The sequence below is a fragment of the Humulus lupulus genome, chromosome 3 (assembly GCF_963169125.1).
Source record: "Humulus lupulus chromosome 3, drHumLupu1.1, whole genome shotgun sequence".
Taxonomy (NCBI): Eukaryota; Viridiplantae; Streptophyta; class Magnoliopsida; order Rosales; family Cannabaceae; genus Humulus; species Humulus lupulus.
In genome coordinates this window covers 281,742,491-281,765,192 of record NC_084795.1, presented here as the reverse complement: position 1 = coordinate 281,765,192, position 22,702 = coordinate 281,742,491, and the positions used below count along the sequence as shown (strand labels likewise).

Genomic DNA, 22,702 nt, shown 5'->3' with positions numbered 1-22,702 from the left:
TGCATTGTTTTTAAAAGTAGAAGTAGTCTTTACTCAAAAGTAGGTCTTCTTTTTTTCTAATTAAAAAAAAGTTCAAACCATAGAAAAACAGGACTTATTATTTGAAGAGTTTATGACTTTTTAGACCTGTAATTTGACTCATTATTTGTTTGGACTTTGTATTTTAATAAATTATTTTTTAAACTCTGTATTTTTTAAAATAGTTCAAATAAACCCCTAAACCTAATTTTGATCAAAGTTTTTTGAACTAAAATCAGAAATAATTCATTAAACTAACAACTCAAAACAAAAATACAATCATTCTACCTAAAAATTGTGTTGTTATATTCAATTTTTTGTTCATCAAAATCAGGTTTAGGGGTCTATTTGAACAATTTTACAAAATACAGGATCTAAAAAGTAATTTGTTAAAACACAGGGTCCAAACAAATAATGAGACAAAATACATGTTTTAAAAATGTATAAACACTTATTTTGGTAGAAATATCAACAGAAGTGTAAAATCTATTGAAATCATTTGATGACAATGGTATATTAACCACTGCAGTACTAGTACACCTCTACTTGAATATCTTTCAACTGATATATCTAACATCATATCAAACTCTTAAAAAGGTAAAATTTTCTATCCAAACTTTCCTCTTTCTAACACATAAATCAGAAACATCTCCCTCCTACTTACCCTTCTATACACATTTTTTTTTTCAAAAAAAAAAAGGAGAAAAAAAGGCTTGGCATGTTGCTCAAACTCAGTTTCTTTTCTTCTCATAATTTCTTTGTCTTTGTCTTGTCTTGTCTTGTGTTCTTATTATTCTTATTCTTTCTAGTCTTATCCATGAAATTGAAGCTCAGGGCTCAAAAACAAGTGCTGGTTCAAGAACAACTGGTTCATGTAATTGTCTGATTGAATATTGGAAGTGGTTGTGGTAGTATTAAGAAAATTGCAAGAGTTGATCATGCATTTCTTTGGTGGGCATTGGAGCTGGTCATCGGAGCTCGACCGCTGGCGCTTAAGCCGGTGGTTTTCCACGCTCGTTGGCGGCGGCAGCGGCAGCTGTTGCAGCTGAGGAAGCTTATTATAACTTGGCTGCTGCACCATGTAATTACCACTGCCGATCATATTGGTGGTGTTACTACTACCACCACTACTACAGCCATTGAAGAAAAATGGCTGCTGCTGATCTAGAATAGTACTAGAACTAGTGTTGAAACCTGTACTACTACTGATCGAGCTGTAGTGATCGAACCCAGTTGAGTTATTACTCGGACAATCTGCTAACAAACTACTCAGTAAAGAGTAATCCATGGTATCTAACAAGTTGGAGAACGAACAAGATTTCTGAGGCTTGATAATACTACTACTATTATCAATGGAGTTTTCTTGGTCCAATTTTAATAAGCATGGTGGTGAAGAAGACAAAAGGGTCTCTTGAACAAACTGTTCCTCTTCTTCTTGATCACTTGGAATGGCAGTAGTTGCTGCGGTTGGATGTACTACGTTTGTTTTCTTGTAGATACGACAAAGAACCCAATCGTCCAGCTACAGAACAAAAAAAAAAGAAAAGAAAAGAAAAGTCTTCAATGAACAATACATATATATATATTTACACGTAACAACAGATGATATACTATTCCTGATAAGAATAAAGGTTCAATCCATAACTAATTGACTCGTAAAAAGACAACCTTTCCAGGCAATGAAACACTGACACGTGTAGAGAAGACAGTAACACTCACCCTCATGGAAGAATCTTTAAGCTTGTTGTTGTTGTTGTTGTTGTTGAGTTTGTTGAGGTTGGAATTATAAGCATAGGCTGGGGATTCAGCTAGGCGATACTCATGCATAATCCAGTTGGTCTTGACACCCTTTGGAGGTCTTCCTTTGTAGAAAACTAGAGCTTTTTTCACACCAATGTTCTGGTGATGAGGTCCTCCCATGGAGGAAGTGACTATGGTTTTGTCTGTGCCTGTGGCTTTCCAATACCCTGATGCAGCTGCCCTGTTTGGCCTTGCTCCATTTGGGTACTTTCTATCTCTTGGACTGAAGAAGTACCATTCTTTCTCTCCAAACGTGGCCTTATCTGACAGTAATAACAGTAAGAAGAAAAGTTAGTTAATTTAGTTATACCGAACCAACCAGAGCAAGTAAGAAAGCTAAGAACTAAGAACCAACCTGGCAACTCCCATGGATCAAACTTGTATATATCAACCTCAGCAATTATGGAAACTGGGAGAGGTGTGGAGCTGACCCTTTTTCTAAGGTAATGAAGAATGAGTTCTTCATCAGTTGGGTGAAACCTAAACCCTGGTGGAAGGTTTGATTGTGGGTTCTTCATCTTTTTTTTTTTTAATTTTTTTCTTTTTTTTTTTTGAAAAAAATAAAAAAGAAAAGTGATAATTCCAAGAATAAAGAAAAGGGGTTTTGGTTCCAAAGTAAAAGGGGAAGGAAATGAGGAAAGAGAGTTGAGAGAAAGATGATTGAGAACTCAATGAGCTAATGAAAGAAAATGGGATTGAAATTTTAGAAGGGAGAGATGTGAACCCTTTTTATGGTTGTAGAATTTTGTCGTTATTCGGAAAAAAGTTGAGAGAGAGATTAGGCTGGACCAAGGGGGATGAAAGAGCCAAAAATATAAATATATAATCATTTTATTAATTATTATTATTATCATCATCATCATCATGATGAGTTAGATATTTGTGGAAGAAAAGGCATAATTAAAGGAAAAGATGTGTGGGACTTAGGATTTGGTTAATAATTGCAGGAAAAATTACCCCATGAGCACTGTAAATTTTACAGAAATTTGAAAAATAGAAAATTTTACAAAAATACCGATAACAACAGTTTGTTACGATTCTGTAATTGCTTGTTACAATTTTTTATTTAGTTTGTAGATGTTGTTTATGAAATTGTGACATAGGGTTACAAACTTGTAAATTTTAATTACAAATTTGTAAACTTTGTTTACAAAAAAAAAAAATTCGTATTTACAATTATACCATTCTGTATTTTTGTAATTTTTTTAAAGATTCCGCATTTTTTAGTTTTTTTTTAACTTCAGTTATTTTTGTGAATTTCCCATAATTGTATGTGGCAGAGTAATTAGTTCTTTTCTCACAAACTCAATGGGAAAATTATGGGATAGAGGTTCTAATTTAAAATTAGTTGTTGTCAAGTGAAATAGTTATTTATTATTAAAATTATTCACCCAAGAAGATTATTAGCTTGATTAGCTTTCACAAAGTATGAGGTTCGAGTTCCTTCTAACTATCTACATGGCAATTATTATAGTTTTTGGGCCCCAAATATTGTAGGGTTAGGCGGAGAGCATAGTTTCAAGAAAAAAAATAATAAATAAATAATATTTTTGTTATAATTATTAAATAATCGTGCCATCCGAATGATTCGTGATGTTAAATTTCGTTCTAGATGACTAACAAATTGATAATCCGGTAGTGTTATATGTAGAGTACAAATATTATTTATTCAGAAAAAAAAAATATAAATGAAGTTAACGATATAAAACATCTCAAAAAAATTGACACGAAAAAATCAGCACACATCAACTTAAAGATTTCAAATAAAAAGATAAAATAAAAAAGTTTAATCAGAGCCATATGATTGTTAGTAAATAGAACAACTTTTTCAATATCATCAAATAATAATGATGTTTTTTGATATTGTTTTATTATTTCCAATAGTAGTAAAACAACACTAAAAACAAAGAAAGAAAGAAAGAAAATGAAGTGTGTAGCAAAGCAATGGTATGCCAGATGGCACTAAAGTGTTCTAGGGTTGGTTTATCTTGCTATTGGAGCTTTTGTCCTCAAGTTTGAAAAAGTTTTGATTCCTAGTGTAATAGTAGTGGTGATGGGTATGATAGAACATAAAGGTGTATATTTCGATCATTCGTCTAAAAATTTCGACCAGTTATCTAAATTTTTCGATCAGATATCTGGAATTTTTTGACCTATCTGGAGTGTCGAAAGTCATTTTGCAAAAATTTATTAAAATTAAGTCAAAATATAAAATAATTTTAAAAAATAATTCATTTTAACCCTACATCTTTAATAATAATAATAATAATAATAATAAAGAAAAGAAGAGATATGGTGTGGTGGGGACTGAAAAAGAAGATGGCGGCTGGCTGAGGTTGGTTCGTTCATTTTACTCAATTCTTTTTTACATTTCAAGATATAATCTTGACACGTGGCTTTGATAATGGAATCCCTTTAAAAAATGAAAAAAAATTATATTTTAAAAAATTCAGAATTTTACAAAAATATAAACAATAATTTACAATTTTCTAATTAGTCTCCAAATATTGTTAAAAAAAAAACTATATTGTTACATATTTATAAAGTTTGTTTTTAGAAGAAAAAAAACTCGGTATTTATGACTATGACCCCTCGTATATTTATAATTTTCTTGAAAATTTAAAGTTTGAGTATTTTTATTTTCAAATCTTAGATATTTTTGTAAATTCTTTCCTTAAAAAATTATATATATAAAATATAAAAATATAAAAAATAATAAAAAAGCAATACCATAAAGGTAAGGTACTGTGGCAGTCCTTGTTCATCGTCACTAATACTATCTTTCTTTCCCATGCCGTAACTATTCATCTCTCTTCGACTTCGACCTTATCTCAACTCAAACTCAATTCCCTCTTTTCTACTCTACTCTCTCAATTCTTTTCCTAATTATTATATAATTATAATTATATAATTATATAATTATATATACTTAGTATTATACTAACTAACATATTCATTCCACCATCCATTTAGGATTACAAGGAGATAAATTTGGTTATATACTTTATTATTAAATTTATGCGTCTATGGCAAAATGACTTATTATTTAAAGTCATTTTTTATTCTAGTTTAGTTTTAATAATTCTTTGGAAAAATGACATCTCATAATTTAGACAGCTAGTCGAAAAATTCAGATAGTCAGTCAAAAATTTTAGACAATTAGATCGAATTTTAGACAAATGTCTGAAGTAGGTCAGAGTGCAATAATTTTCACCAATTTCTCTAAATTTATATATTAATTTACATGTATTTTGAATCTAATTGGGACAACATCTAATCTCATAATGATAGTATAGTAAAAGTCATTACATTGGATAATCCCTAAATGAAAAACATGACATAATTAGAATAGAAATTTTGCATGGTCACCTTAATGTTGAAAATTATTTCAACTAGTGAATTAATCTACTTGGTGTTAGTTAGAAATTAATCTAATTAGTATTTGATTAATCTTATAACAAAGCTAAACTTAAGGAGTGTTTTTTTGTTAATGAAAAGTTAACGATAGTGACTTAATTGTTCAAAATCATATAATAATGTTTGATTGTGCAAGTAAATCTTGAGTTAAATATATATATATATATGAGAATGTTTATATGAATTTAAGATTTTACCCCTTTGGAGGAGGGTAAACTAAATTCCATAGGATTCACTTTCCTATCTTTTTTACAAATAGTAATAATAACCAAAATTTGTAACAAACAATATAATATTTTAAAATTAAGATAATTCCATACCAAACACCACTTTAGTCTTTACAATAATTTATACCTTAATATTGACTCTGACAAAATTTATAATTTAATATTCATTTTTGTTTTCATAATGCATTATTTTACAAATGATCGACTCTTTTTTTTTTCTTTTTTTTTTTAAAAAAAAAATCAAACCAATAATATTCCATCTTACTCACTAAATTCACAAACATTGTACGAAGTATATGCTCTACTTTAATAAATTATATTTATCAATTATCAGTAATAGGAAATATACGTGTACATCTTCACTCCACAAAGGGTATTAATTTAGTAAAATAAACTAAGAATCCAAATACTAATTAATATATGCTGTCAAAAATAACATAGTTTTATTTTTTATTATTATTATTGAGATGAAAATTTATATAGTATTTACTCGAATACAACATAAGAGCAATATATTTGCACCTCAAAATTTGAGTAAGACACCCTATTTTTATTAAAAATTAATATATAATATTTTTTAACTTATGCTCATATTTTTTTTAGATTTTTTTCTTTTTCATATTCTAAAAAATACATATAAATAATACATATTTTAAATATTTAAATAAAATAAAACCTTGTTAAAGTAGGAGTTTTATTCTAAAAAATTACACATTATTAGTTTTTTAAAATATAAAAATAAGATAAAATAAAATTATTGAAATCGACAAAAAAAAAAAAATTAAAAAATGTCAAAAAAATATTAAAAATGATTTAATTTTTTTTTATTAATGAGGTGCTTATATATATTTATGGGTGCAAATAAAAGGCCCTACAACAAATTATACAACATTAAAATTCTTGAACCATCACTGAAAAGTCTCCTAAGCATTGAAAGCTCATTAATGAAGACCACATCCCCAATAATTAAAAACAAATTAATAAATTACATATGTTTTAAGTTCAGCTTTTTAAAACTAGTTTATAAAAATTTGACAAGTAATTTCCATACTCATAAAAAAATTGTTTAAAGGAGTTGGTTACAATGCAGCCTAATTAATTGATAGGTTAGAGTACTTTTTAGTAAATGAAAAAGTACCTCTCTTATCTATCTTTCAATGCCCATATTTAGACTTGGTACATCCTTTTGCGTGTACCCAAAAAAATAAATTAGTACAAATATTTGATTAATTGTCTAAATTTAAGATTAATTATCAAAGATTCTAAATTTAAGTACGAAGATATGTCCTTATGATTATGTAAAAAGCTCACTAATAATAGTCAACTAACAAAACCAAAGAGAAACCACTTCCTTTTAGAGCTTTAGATAAGATTCAATTTTTTTTCTTTTTTAGAGTAAGTTACAACTTAGACAAATTAAGTTCCTATCCAATTAGAACACTGAGAGAACATTGATTAAAGGTCCAACCTTTATCAAAGCTTATCCTCTTTCCATTCCACAAAACAACACAAACCCAAATCATTCATCATCTTTGAATCTATTTTTAGCAAAGTTTTTAAAGCTTGAGTGGATAATTCTTTCTTGCCACTTTCACTAAAAGTGTTCAGATTAGTCAGTTTAGGTGATCCCTAATAAGTCAATTACAACTTTCAACCAATACCTTTGGACGACATGGGTCTCAAACAGATGACCTTGAGATCATTATGAGCATTTTTAACTCCTTTAGAGATGTAGATTATACAACACAACTAAGAAACTAGTTCACAGCCAAAAAAGCCAAACAAATAATTGATGAGCATTCATATTCAGTTTTGGGAATTTGGGTCAGTCCCAATCATAAAAAAAAAAGATGCTCTTTACACAGTCAGTCAGCAATTCAATTATAACAATCTCCAAAACTTAAGGTCATTATCCTATATGCATAATAATATGATGCTCTTTCCCTTTAATTATTATGTAGCGTGGAGAACCCACCTAGTTGCTTCTTTCCATTTCCCCCCATACTTGAAAAGAATCCACAGAAAAAAAAAAAAAAATGAAAGTCATGAACAACAACAACAGTAAGGACTTGTTTGGCATGGCTTTAGAAAATTGTCTTTGGTTTTAGGTGGACTATGAGATGAAATTTAATGCTGAATAGTGTGCCAGCCTAGCATTCACATTGGGCCAATCAATGATCAAAGCATGGCGTGGGGTTGGCATGTCACGAGTGATGTTACTTCTTCTAACTTTGACTATTATTGTCAACAGTAAATATTTGCTTCATTCAACCACACTCTCTCTCACTTCATTATGGGAACATCAACTCAATTGTCCTGTTTATCTAACTTAAAAAAGTCTCTGATAAGGACTTAATTCATCTTTAAAGTTACAAACTACTATTACTGCAACACTCTGTTACGTTCATTCATATCCCCTCATTGGTTTGGTTTTTCTTCACACGTGGAAATGGAAAGGAACATAACATAATTATATGCCCTTTTCTTTTCTCTATCTTATAGCTTTGTTTTGGTCATAGTGCATATACCAATAATAAAACAGAAAAAGAATCTTCCCTAACTAAAGATCTAATCCACAGAAATAATACTGTCACGATCTATCAGTATGTTTTGGCCAACTCAACTTACTCAACTATTTAATAATGACAATCATCATCATCACCACAGATATTTCAGAGTCCAGGAGAATGAATACCTACCTCTAGGAGTTATAGCCACCCAATTCCTGTTAGTGTGGGTTTTACAAGCTCCACTTGAACTTAGTGAATGTTGTGCATGGATTGAAACTATGCTTTACCCCCTATTCCATGCAGACGACCCTGAGTGCCACCTGTTCAAAACACCATCAAAGAAGCCTTAATCAGTGTGTACCAATAAAACAAAATGCATAAAATATACAAGGTGATATTTTAAGTCAAAACTCTGCTTTGAATTCATCTCCAAGAAGACATGGATACACGTGTGCATGCGTGCATATGTGTATAAAATCTAAATTCCTTTCCAATATTTATTTGTTTTCCACACTAATGACAAGCTTTCAACATTTAGATTGAGTGAGCACGGCAAAGTTATGATATTTTCTTTATTATTTGTTATTTAATTAAATTACGGTTAGCAAAAATAAATATATTTAAAAAAAAAACTCAGATAATAAAAAATATATATAGTATTTCGTAGATTTGGGGGACTCCCACTATATAATACAGCCAAAAGGGTGGTTGAACAATGAGTTTGGACAAAAGATAGAATGAGACAAATTTGGTTGAATAGGATGATGATGATCAAATGGTTGTTCTTATGGCTTTAGGAGCATTTATTAAAAGAAAAAAGAACAAAGCTAAAAAAGAGCTATGATTATCCAAAATTCCCCATAGACTTAATAGTTTATACTTTTAATATGCTTATATTCCACCCAGTATGGGCACTAACGTTATCTTTGGTCTAATATACATTAGGTGGCAGGAACTCTTCTTCTTCTTATTCCATATGACAATATAAAATAAAGTATCTAGTTTTAGGATTGTTCAAGGTTTCTCCACCCTCTCCTTTCCTATGTACAAGGTTAGCCAGTTTACCTAAAATTCAAATCTCCACATGTCAAATATCAAACATTTGAATCAATATAATAATAAAAATTTCAATGACAAAATCAAGAAAAAACCCATTTCTTTATGTCCATGGAGGCATAGACCTTTATAAACACAAAGATATGGGTATACGCATAACCATTTAGAATAATCAACTCTTTATGGAGTGGCTGCTTATATAAGTGATAATATTAAAAGAATATATAAACATTAAAATGAAGCCAAGACTCTAATCCCTCCCTACACACACCAGCAAAAACTCCACAGGTTAATGTTTTTTAATCAGATATTAGATTGTTGATATTATTATAGCTTGACCCCCCACACTTGCGTGAAGCCATGCCTGGAACTCTCAGCCGGGACCGAGATTTATTGATTGTCACCTTCAGTTTGTTAGGGAAAATTGACTTGGCGTGAGAGAATGATAAAAATGGGAAGAAAACTTAGACCAGTCAATGACTAGCAAAAATGAAAACGTACAAATGAGCAACTGGCTGATTTTCAGGGTAAAAAAAGTCTTGATTGTGACCCCCAGTAGTTTTCCACGTGTAGTTCACCTAATCTAATAGATAGATAGATAGCTCTTATCCAAAGTCAAATGCTAATGCACCAGATTTCCCATTTGAAATAATATAAAACTAGTTAGGCCTGAAGAAACCACTCTAAAAAGAAAAGGGGTTATGATTTACATTCTCTTCCATCAACATATGATAAAAATGTCAAGAAAACTTTCTCCAACAGCATAGTAGGGTTTGAAACAAACCTGGATGTTTTTTTCCCAATACTAAGAAAGTGCTGCTATCCAATTTGTTCGTGCATCATCCACTGTCTTTCCAATCCACTCACTACCAATCAGTAACCAAATGAGGTTAATACAATGAAGATCATATAATATAGAATAATATATACACAAATAATTGAACAAGTATAACAAAGAAAAAACGGACAACGACAAATATCCAAAAGAAAAAACACCAATATAAGTCAAACAAAAAAATGCATATTTCTTACTTAATTGGCAATACTATTTGCAGCAGTAGCAAGTCCTCCGTTTTCAATTCCTAATCCAATGAAAATACTTCATCATTTTGTCATTTAGAGCTGGTTTATCTTCAAAACTATCAACTAATCAGCAATCAGGCAATAATTGTATTCTCCTCCCTGTATTAGTAGGCAGTAAAAATCAGTAGTGAGAACAAGATATCAAACAGTTCAATTTGCTTGCCAATGGCTTCCTAAAGCGTTTGCTGGAACTTCCATAAACCATCAACATAAAGAAAACAAGATTTGAATTTCATATTTTAACATCATCAAGAATACTGCAGTTAAGCTAACAAAAAAAAAATGAAGCATAATTATTTTTTTAAATGAACTTTTACTTTCTTCCCATTAATTTTCATATTCAGAATACAAAACATCTTTAACGCAGCAAAATGATCACCAAACAAGGATAAAGCAAAAAGAGTACGGTAAGTTGTAAAAGGGGTCCACTGATATTGCATATGTTGAGGTGCTGTCAATCAATATATGCATAATGCTCCTTGTAAATAACATCATGATGTTGTATACAAAATTTTTGAGATACTTGAAGACTGCCTCTGGATTGGTTATAAGAAAAATAGAGATAAAAAGGGGGCAAGATAAAAAGATGTAGATTGGGCTGGTTCGATTGAAGATAGAAGATCTACATCAGTACATTGTTCTTTTGTTCGGAAAAAAATTGTAATGTGAAGAAGCAGTATATGGTGTCCAGCAGTAAAGCAGGAGCTGCGTTGAGAGCACATGCTCAAGGCACTAGTGAGTTGATGTGGCTGAAAAGATGTTGAAAGAGCTACAAACCACCAATGATGACCCTATGAGATTGTACTATGAAGCTGCAATAAATAATGCTCAGAGTCCAGTTCTTCATGATCACACAAACACAATGAAAATGGACTAGTATCAACATATACTTACTCAAACTAAATGTTAAAGGCTTCAGCAACAAAAAAAAGACACACACAGAGTGTAATAATGAAAGGGAAATTTTATTTCAAGCATGACATCATTTGCCAGACAATCAATACAAAACATTAAGATATCTCCGTAGGTAAAAATGATAAATTGCAATATATTCCTTGGGTTTAATAAAATACAATGCACAACCCTATGTCTTGTAAAATGCAAAACCTTTCCCTCAAGTTTTGTAAAACATACTAAAAGCATCCTTTTTTTGGATAAGAAACAATAATTAGTATTAGAAAAAGGATATAGAGTTAGTTTATCAGATGTATTATGTATTTCCAAGAATAAAGATGTAAATTGTATTTTATCAAACGGGAAATTATGCAAATTGAAATCCATAGCTACACAATCAGTTACATTAAACAACAAAAATTAGTGCACATGCACACAGATTATAAAATAATATTGATAGTCCATATTCTTGGCCAATGTTGACCTGCCAAATTTTGTTTACTAAGTAGAAAGCTCAAATATAAATACCTGAAATATACAGTTTAATTTTATGGGCCCACTTGAAATCTTCTATGTTCATAAGCCTTGAATAACTTTATTATTATTCGGTAGCTGCTTATTCCCTCTGTCATAGTCTCTTGTTCACAAATAGGACTTTTAATACCAACCTTGGAAATTCTCAAATGGATGTCAGTCATTAAAGTTAGTCGTACAGTGTATGGTCACAAATTAACTTAACCAATATGCATATCAATAGTACTTGTGAGAATTCTGATATGCACACATTTATTTCTTTGACTTGATCATAACAAAATAGCTTAATAGTTACACAGATTAAAAGTAGCAATGAGAATTGCAATATAAATACATAAATCATTGCGGAGCTAAAAAAGGAATCCCACCTAGATTTTCATTGCCTGCCTTACTCATCCTTCAGTATGAATTTTCTGAATTATAATCTTTCTTACTAAGGAGAATTTATTCTTGAGTCCTTTAAAGAGGAAACCTCCCTTCATAATTGAAACCTGAATCCACCATCATATCATCCACACCACCATAGCACAGAAGAACGTCCCTGTCCTTCAATCCAATGACTGAAACGTTCTTTGAACTTTTCATCTAAAGATAGCTCGCCAATTCAATTATGAATGCTTAATAAACTTTGTCAACCAATAATTTAACAGATATTAAACTAAATAACCACAAACCACTGTAACACATTATAGACAGCGAATTCCTAAATCAATAATGGGCAAGAAGTCTTATGGCAGAAATACAAACTTAATATAATGGTGATCAAATCATATCATTGAGTCCAGCACAATGAAATACAAGGATCGGGCAAGGCAAAAAGTATTTCTGTTATACAAGAATAGCTGTTTTGTACATTGTCACTAAATACATATACGAGCTAAAAATAAATAGTTTCACTTATACCTCAATGCGAGTGTTCCTCGTAGGAATTTCACATGTATATGAAAAGCTTAAATTTCGGCTTTTTACATTTTCTACACTAGCTGTAAGGAAATCCATGATGGCATTTGAACCAACAAAGGATATGAACTACCAGAACTCAGGTTTACAGAATTCAAAACGCATAATGAATTAAAACATCAATCAGCTGAGTTAACAAGACAAAAGAATCTTGTGTATGTTAGAGAAAAAAAATATATAAAAATTAAAGGCCAAAATCACTGTTATTTCATAAATGAGAGGCTAGGATAATGTTATGCACCTGTATGTGAGCCTGTGAGAAACTTGTTCCCGGTGACCACTGACGAAATTTATCATCCAATAATTAAACAAAAACAATGAAATCCTACTTATCCCAAAAGGAAAATCCACGTTCTCTTACAACACTTCTAGTCTCAGGTTCACGAAGAAAGTGTCTTTGCTGATCAATTTTTTTTGTGATCGGGATGGTTTCTCCGTATGGCTCTCTATATCTTAGTTGATTGTCTTCTACATCTGCCATCTGGTGCTTTCCAGACACCCATGCTTGGAGAATTTCCTCAGTCCTGGGCTCTGGCAAATACTGTTTTTCCTTCATTTCCATGTAGTATTTGTATGCTTCCTCCAACTGTCCATTCAGGAAGAGCCCATGAATCAGTACTATATACGAACTGCGATCAGGACTAACTCCACTTTCAATCATCTCACTCCACAACTTAAAGACATTATCCAGCTGCCGCCATCGGGAAAATTTTCGTATCAACATTATGTAGGTATCAGAAGTTGGTTCACAGCCCAATTTTTTCATCTTTTCCAAGAGCATGAAGACTTCTTCCCCAGTCCTTAAAGCACGGAAGAAGGCATGATAAGTCTGAACAGAGGTTAAAATTTTGTGCTGCAACATCTCATCAAAGATCTGTCTAGCTTCATCTATTTTACGGGCCTTGCATAGAGGCTTGATCAGTGAGTTATATGTGACAGCATTTGGAGTAATTCCTTTCCCTTCCATTGTTCTCAAAAGATTGATGGCTTCTTTCACAAACCTGCCCTTAGCAAGAGCATGAACGATTGCATTATAAACTTTCCTATCTGGAGCAATCTCTAGTGCTTTCATTTTGTTAAAGAGCCTGAGCACCTTATTCAAGTTACCTGATTTCGAATAACAAGATATAATACTTGCATATGAAACAACATCATGTTGAACGCCTCTCTTGCTCATTTCCCACCAAATTCTCTGTGCCTCACGTGGACTACCAATTGTATTACACCATCCATTGAGGACAATGTTAAAGCTCTTGGTATTAAAAGGGAAGGTGTCTTTGTTGCAGAAGAGCAAGTGTTCTGCATCTTGGACGTTCTTGTACCGGCAAAGAGCAGAAAGAAGTCCTTGGAAATCATCCATTCCCACAGGAAACTTAAACTGCTTGTAAGCATAAAAAGTATTTATAGCTCTTCCGACATCATGGACTGCACAATATCTCCTAATCATGATCAAAAGTGTCTGTGGTGTGACAAGAGATGGACCATCTGTTCGATTTCTCATTTCATCAATCAAGGCCCACGCAGTATCAAACTTTCTCATTTTCCCAAGAATAGAGATCATGGAATGGTATTCACGCAGGGAATGAGCATAACCCGGCTGCTTACCAGCCCACAAAAAGAAGGTGAATGATGCTTCCCAATCATTGCGAACTTGTGCAAGAACCTGCATTACCAACTCTGACGAGGCTGCTATACCACATTCATCGAGCTTTCTCCTCATTTCAGAGCGAGACGGTTCACCACGAATTATATGCACAAGAGTTTTTATATCTTGCGCAAGACCCTCATGTTCTATTGAATTCAATTGTTGTAACTTTGCTTGACCATCTTCATATTCACTGTCATCCTCATCCTTCTCTTCCTCCTCCCCCTCCGCATTGTCATCACCATCATCAATCAGAGCATTTTGACCCAAACCCACTGCAGCAAAATCTAAGTTCTCACTTTTTGAGTCTGGAGAAACAGAAGTAGAGAAAGGTAAGACTTGCCAATTGGAACACGGTGGAGCTGAAGATAGAGATTGAGTGGTACTAGTCCACTGGCCAAAATCAGCAACAACGGGAACTAAACAGCGGACAGGGGTGGGTTTATTGAGATGGTTGGTAACCATAGTTGAGCACAAGGCTCCAACTCTTCTCATGCTTCCTAATCAATGGCCAGAACACTCAAATGGACTCAGAAACAAAACAGGGCTAACAATGTTACACACCACAACTCCCAGAAAAATCCCAAAGCAATCAAACAGCAATGAGATTAAAGTGCTTGTGCAAATAACCAAATGAAACCCACAAGCACGGGGACTCAAATCCCATAAAAATCCCAAGTCAAGCAACCTAACAGCAATGAGCATAAGGTGTTTGTGAAAATAACTAAATGAAAGCCGCAACCAAAAAGCACAGAACTGGATTGAAGCGCCATACCAACAATAACCAAAGTCAAAAATTGAGAACCAAAGAGTGAAATCCTTACCTTACCTCAAGTTACTGGCAATTAAGCTTCATAATCACTCCTCTCCCTCTCTTCTTCTACTTAATCCAATTTTGAAGTTAAATTGTATCAGCTCTTTGATTCGCCATGTTTCTAATAGTTCCTGGGCTCGGGTTTTTCTCGGTTTGGGCTTGGGTTGGGCTTTCAAAATGGACCTGTTGAATAATTCAAAATATCACTTCTCCATTTATAATTTGATTTTTGCCACTTTTTAAGTACACACTCATATAAAGGTCTTGGACCTCATTTGATTGGATTTTCAAACTTGATATAATAGAGTAATGATATGTGCACCTAAATATTACACACAGTGACGTGACAGACTAGTTTAGCTAATCACATTTATTAAAATTGGGACCCAGTATTTTATAAAGCACTGTCACGTCACTATGTGTAATGTTTAGGTGCAGGTATCGTTATTCTATATAATATTATCTGAGATTGAAATTTTAAACCACAATAAAATCTTTATCAATCTATTTTGCTTCTAGAAGAAGAAAAAAAGATTCCATATATCTATAGCCCATGACAATACTATATGTATTCTCATTTGGTTGCTTAGTTTGTTATGTTATTATTATATAATTTGTATTTTGTTTAATTTAATGTATTGGGTTGGGTGTGCTATAAATAAATTATATTATAAAAATTATCAAATATAATGATAATTAATGATATATATGCATCACCCAAAATAAAAGTGTTGAATAAATTTATTAAAATGCAATGTAGTAAAAGTGGCGTGTATATTTTCTTATTAATATATGAGAAAATGGACAAAATTGTCTATTTTTTTAAGTGATTTTTCTGATTTATTTTTAATAATTTTTTGTGAAATGACCTTTGTCTAAAATTCGATTTGCTGTCTAAAATTTTCGACCGGCTATTTGAATTTTTTGACCACTTGTTTAAATTTTCTACTAACTATCTAAATTATGAGATAATATCTTACAAAAAATTATTAAAAATAGGCTAAAAATAAGTTTAAAAGTCATTTTGTCAAAAAAAAACCATTAATATATACATGCCGACTTAATGATAATTTAATTTTCAATTATTCCAAATTTCAACCGCAGATATATATTGACATTTGTAGTCTCTACAATAAACCCAACATTATTATATAATATATATAATATATATATATATAGTTGTTTGTTCTGTTAATTGCACCAAAAGTCCCAATGCAACTATATATGACACCAGAAACACATGCAAAATGCTATCAATAAATATATATATATATATATATATATATATATATAAAGAAAACAAAGAAGAAGAAGAGAAAACAAAAACAAAATGGAAGAGCTATATTATTAGTCATGTGAGAAGCTCATAAAGGTAATTAAAAATTGTAGTGAATAATATTCAACTATATATATAAACATATAAATATATATATATATGTATATGTATAGAACACATAGAGAAATATTAATTAATATTAATATAAATATTTAGGTGGTGAAAGTGAATGCATGAGAGATCGAAGTGGTTTTGTGTGCGGTGAAACTTCTTGGAAACTTCTCATCATATCATTTATATATATGTATACAGTCATTATCGAAACTTCTGGTCTTTCTGGCTCGGGAAGCATTTTCGGTGAATTTCTTTTGTATGGGCGTATATACTGTAGTTATTTAGAGCATCGTGATAAATTTTCAAAAAATTCTGAAAAATTTACAGTACCGAAAATAAGGTATAAACATGTAATATTCCACGCGCATAAAAAAATTAGTCGCGTATGCAATAATTTGATTTAAACATAATTTTAGGTACTGTAAATTATTCAGAATGTTCTGAGAATTTGTCATGATGCTCTAAATAACTAGAATGTACATGCTCGTTCAAAAGAAATTCGCCGAGAATACTTCCCGAGCCGAAGACACCGAAAAATTCTCCTATATTTGTTGCTATCAAGGATAATAATATGTATATTCATAGATAATGACATGAACACATGACGCGTACGACCCATATGTATGTATGTACATATGACTTATCAACTAGTTGACATTTAAACATATCACATTTTGACAACCATTTTTCTTTTTTCTTTTTTTTTTTCTAAAATCATAAATAAATATATATAATTATGTATATAATCAGAACCAAACAAATCCCAAAAAAAAAAAATCTAAATATTTAGGATTATAACTGCTCGAATTGACCATATATATAAACATAGCAAAAATATATTAATTAAAATAACAAGTCTTGGAAGAGTATATTAGTGTGTTCCCACTTTAATTAAACCTCAAATTAGTACCAAACTTAGAGATAATTATGCGTATAATAATAATAATTAAAAAAAGCAAAATTAGCACTAATAATTAGCATTAACATTCTAGCTAATCTCAATTACCTCAGTTAAAAAGAAAAATGCTATATATATAAAATAAACTCAATTGCATGTGGCATATTAATGTTTGTATTTTATATATTGTTCTTTCGTAAAACTTAAGAATTAATGGTAAAATAATTTAATCTATACAAAAAGATAATAACTTATAATAAATAGTTAATTATTAGCTAGAGTAGGCTCAATTATTATAAGTACTATTATTTCCATTTCAAGCTATTTAATCATGACATTATAGAAAATTAATTTGGCAGATACTCCAATCTGGATATATATTATCTTCACTATTTAATTGATCCACTAGTAATTGGTATATTTTAAAAAATAACATCATGATTACGTATATATGTACGTAGGATTAAAGTATATGTATATATATATATAGGATTAAAGTAATTGATAACACCGGTGTATTTTTTTTATATTTTCGGTATCTTATAATTTTAAATTTTTTATACGACAATATACATGGTAATTATTTAGAACATTTCGCAAATTTTCAATAAATTCTGAATAGTTTACGAAGCCGAGAATATGGTTCAAACTGTCAAATTTTATACGCGTACACAAAAAAAATAAGCATGTGTGTAATATTTTAAACCTTGATTTCGATACCATAATTTATTCAGATTTTAAAATAAGTATAATATACACTATCATAAAAAAAATATAATTATATAAAAAAAAATATACACCAATATTATATAAAAAAAAAAAACTTTCTAGTCCCTCATATATATATATATATAAATTTATACCAGCAAAAATATTCCAAATTTACACATGAATACACTATAGTCTGTAGCTATAGTCGATCCAATATTTCATGACCAATTGAAAAACGACAGCAGCTGAATATATAATTATTATCATAAAGTTTTAACAACCATAATATATATATATATAGCATGTGAAAAGAATTGTAAGAATTTATTTTCAGAAATTTACGACCAAACTACTTATTAAAGTTATCATTTGTTACACTTATTATTATATTCTTCTTTATTATTTTAATGATAATAATATTTAATGCTTTATTAAATAGTACGGCCTTAATTAATTATTTATTAAATCATCATCATCATCATATTTTGAAGTGATTTTTTTAAAAGTTTACAGATTGTTATATATACTTATTATTTATCTTTTTCTTTTGGTGTTCATAATATTTATTATTGGCTAAATAGTTAGACACAAAAAGTTGATCACTTTTTTAAATTTTAGTAAGAAATAATCGATGATATAGTATTAATAATTAGGTATTTATTATTAGCTTTAGGCTCTCAATTATTAACTCCTTATTTCCATTTCAAGCTATTTAATTATGACATTAATTAGAAATGTCAGACTCCAATTAATTAATCTATATTATATCTTCACTATTAATTTAATTACTCCACTATTAATTAATAAGTATTTTTTTTTAATTAATATGCAAATTGGCTCAATCTTTATACAAAATATATTAGCAAGAACATGCCAGATTTGCACATGAATATACTACATAGCTAGCAAAACCTAACTTAATTAAAACCACATCTTAATTACCATATAAAACTTGAGATTTTATTTGATATATATATATATTTAAAAGGAAACTCTTTGAAATTTATAATTTTTTTATTTATTTTATATATCTTGATGACCACAATAATATTAGCCACTACAAATTTCCTTTATCATTACCTTATTATTACAACTGGTACACTTAATTTTTTTTCTTTTTCTTTTTAGTGTAAAAAATACTTAATAGTACTAAAATATATAGTATGGTAAGTGATGATATCACTAAAAAAAATTTTAAAGTTTTAATCACGCTAATCATCTTATCTATGACATCACTAAAAAGTCTGTGACAACTTGTTGTCACTAAATGAATAATAAGTTGTGGCTAAAATTACGTTAGCGACAACTTATGATTATTAAGTATGATTTTTTAGTCACATGTAATTTTTTGTTGTGATTAAAAGTGACATTTAGTCACACAAAATATATGTTGTGACTAAAAAGTTGTCACTACATGGTACGTACCTTTATTTGTAGTGCATAGTAAGGGTATTTTGGCAAAATAACGTATTTTTTAAAGTTATTGCACTCTAGCCTAGTTTTAATAATTATTTGCAAAATAGTCTCTCATAATTTAGACAGCTTTATACAGATGATCGAAAACTTCAAACAGCTGGTCGAAAAATTTTAACAACCGAAACAATTTTAGACAGAGGCAATTTTGCAAAAAATTATCAAAAGTATATCAGAGTACAAAATCACTTAAAAAAATATGTCATTTTCACCAATTTTTCGTATATTAATATATATATATATATACAGATATATATAATAAAGTGGGGTATGTGTTTGAAAATTGTATTGGTTGCTAGAAGGGGCCAACTGCCCAAAGATCTTTTGATGACATAAAGATGAGGTTAGCCAATAAGAATAAGAAGAAGAAGAGAAGAAGAAGAAGAAGAAGAAGAATTATAGGGAAATTAAGCTTCACTTTCATTCATTCTCTATTCTCTATTGAAGCTTATTATTATAGTAGACAGTGATGGATATGGATGTATATATATATATATATATATGTGTGGTAGAGGCTTGTTAAATATTTGGTTGGTCCACCTTCCCTAGCTATCTTTTTCTCCCATGTTTTCATGCAACAAATCAGCCTCTTTTTCAAGCTTAATTTTCCCCCCTACAATATATATATATATATGTATATATATATTGATCAATATATATACTTATTTTGTGGTCAGGGATTTTACCCTAATAAATTGCAATGTCATATTCATCTTTAATGTTGAGCTTTACGATTCAATCCCCCATTTATTATTATCATTATTAATCATAAGTTTAATTATATATATATTTAGATAATTCACTTCTTCTTTTCTCCCCTTTTTTACTTTTTTATTTAAAAAAAAAAAGGTGAGAGCTCAAGCAAGCTCAACATCTCTTTTTTTTTTTTCAATATAAAACACACTATATAAACATATTAATTATTGTTTCATAGAAGTTTTTACTACGTACCCCTTCTATAATCTATATAAAATTTTAAAATATTCCCACTAAAATAATATTGTCATATATACTATTCATCAAGGCACATATACATATATATATATATATTAAGGTAAATATACATTTGGTACCTTAAGTTTTATCGAAATACAGACTTGATACTTTATGTTTTCAATAATATTCATCTGTTACCGAATAATTTGAATTCGTACATATTTGGTACTCTAGACTCAAATTTGATAAGTAAAATTTTATCAATATGACCCAACTGTCATCAATTATATGGGTTTCTAATTCAAATTTAATTGTATAATTACATTTACCTGAGGGCAATTTGGTCATATTAAAAAAATTACTCAAATTTGAGTCTAGGATACCAAATATGTACGATTTCAAATACATGGTATCAGATGAACATTATTGAAAACATAAAGTACCAAGTCTGTATTTCGATAAAACACAGGATACTAACATACGGTATTAATAAAGATGACCAAAATCATCCCATGTACTTAGAGAAGATGTATATATATAATTAGGTTAATTAATAAGTTGATCATAATTGAATTTGTTATATTTTATAATTTATTTTTTAACATAAAGAAAAAGATATATATATAAAAAAAAAACACATGTTTTACAAAGTGTTTGAAGTGTAAAGTGTAAACAAAATAAGTAAGGGCCAAAAACAAGGAGAGGTTTTAAGTTTCCCTCAAGTTTAAATTTCCAAAACGAACGCTTTGCTTTGAATGGAAAGTATCAAAAACCAAACCTTTTTTCTTACTTATTTTCTTTCCTTTTTAGTTTTATTCGATCTTATTATTTCCTCATTTTTATTTATTTTCCATTATATATAATTTAATTTAATACATTTATTCTTGTACTTTTTTCCATATATAATCTCTCTTTTGGGGTGTAAGAAAATCCATATATTATTAATAATACAAAGATATTTCTCTTCCATTATTTAATAACCGTTACTATATATCTTATCTTCAAACTCATGATGATGATACATATTATTCATGCATATACAATTTTCTTTTTCTTTTTCTTTTTCTACCCAAGTTTCTATCTTTCTGTACTCCTTTTTAATTAATAGAGTTGAAACTCAAAAAAAAAAAAAAAAAATCTAAAGATAATTATCATCATTCATTTGTGTACATATGGACTATATATAGAGTTGTTTTGACATTTGTATATATGTGTTGTTTATATTTGTTTTGCATTATTATATGGTATTAATTAATTGGACCACAAGATATAAACAGTACAATATTCATAAATACATCATTATTATTTATGATGAAAAAGATATATGCTCAATTCGTACGTACACTATATTACACACACATATATAAATATATATATATATATATTTACTTATAAGCTTTATATCTCTTCTATATGAAAATTGTCACTTTTATACGGAAAAGTGCGTAGATAACGAAAATTTTTAGTTTTTACAATTTTTTATTTTTTTCAATTAATTTTAACAGAATATTCTTATATTTAACATAATATTATTTTATTTAACGGTAAATTATAAACATAATTTAAATTTAAATAAATAATTAAACAAATTAAAATATAATATATTTAAGATATTAACTTAAACTTAAATAAAATTAAATAATTAAAAAAATATATTTTTTAAATATTTTATAATGATATTTTTTATATAAATATTTATATATACTATAGAACTATAATTTATTCTATTATATTTTTTTTTTTAAATGAACGATTTTTTATTACAATTATAGACAATATTTTGCTTTAATTTTTTTAATACATTATATTAAATATTATTTATTTATTTTTTATGTTATTGTTTATTTATTTAAAATTTATATAATAAAAATGAATACATATTTAAATAAGTATATTTACAATTTCAAAATTAAGAAAATTTGCTTCTACCTATTATGCAATGATGGCATGGTTCTCTCATTAATAAAGTACAATATATAAGTATGTAGCATATATATATATATATATAGGTGATACAAACACAAACATAAGCAAGATCACGTGCTTCGATATATATATAGTTAATTTATTAGATGATGATTTACCAAAAGATTAATTGATAATCATATATATATTTATATATTATGCACAAAAAAACAGCTGGAATAATTTAAATATAAAGTTGTAATATTTTACGTATATAGTTATAAACTATGTCAGAAGGAAATAATAACCGGAAAACACGGTTATATACATTATAATTAATAAATAAAACACAATTTGGAATAGATTATAATTAATGAATTCATTGTATACTGAGAGAGAGAGAGAGAGAGAGAGAGGTGAGTTGTAATTAA

The 22,702-nt window shown here is 29.2% G+C and overlaps 2 protein-coding genes across 8 annotated transcripts; both read right to left on the bottom strand.

The window, feature by feature from the left end:
• Nucleotides 1-486: 486 nt before the first annotated feature.
• Nucleotides 487-2,516, bottom strand: LOC133824712 (NAC transcription factor 47-like). Its single transcript, XM_062257685.1, has 3 exons — nucleotides 2,174-2,516; nucleotides 1,738-2,081; nucleotides 487-1,540 (listed from the first exon to the last, which is right to left on the bottom strand). Exons 1-3 carry the CDS (start codon nucleotides 2,334-2,336, stop codon nucleotides 830-832), a joined length of 1,218 nt encoding a protein of 405 aa, XP_062113669.1. The 5' UTR covers nucleotides 2,337-2,516; the 3' UTR covers nucleotides 487-829.
• Nucleotides 2,517-7,237: 4,721 nt separating this feature from the next.
• Nucleotides 7,238-15,038, bottom strand: LOC133824711 (pentatricopeptide repeat-containing protein At5g15010, mitochondrial-like). Of its 7 annotated transcripts, none has more exons than XM_062257682.1 (4): nucleotides 14,969-15,038; nucleotides 10,061-14,832; nucleotides 9,813-9,894; nucleotides 7,238-8,292 (listed from the first exon to the last, which is right to left on the bottom strand). In XM_062257682.1, exon 2 carries the CDS (start codon nucleotides 14,637-14,639, stop codon nucleotides 12,825-12,827), a length of 1,815 nt encoding a protein of 604 aa, XP_062113666.1. In that variant the 5' UTR covers nucleotides 14,640-14,832; nucleotides 14,969-15,038; the 3' UTR covers nucleotides 7,238-8,292; nucleotides 9,813-9,894; nucleotides 10,061-12,824. The 7 variants fall into 7 exon arrangements, with proteins under 7 accessions (XP_062113666.1, XP_062113667.1, XP_062113663.1 ...); XM_062257683.1 differs by having other exon boundaries at nucleotides 14,974-15,038; XM_062257679.1 differs by having other exon boundaries at nucleotides 10,061-10,210; nucleotides 11,534-15,027.
• Nucleotides 15,039-22,702: the final 7,664 nt, after the last annotated feature.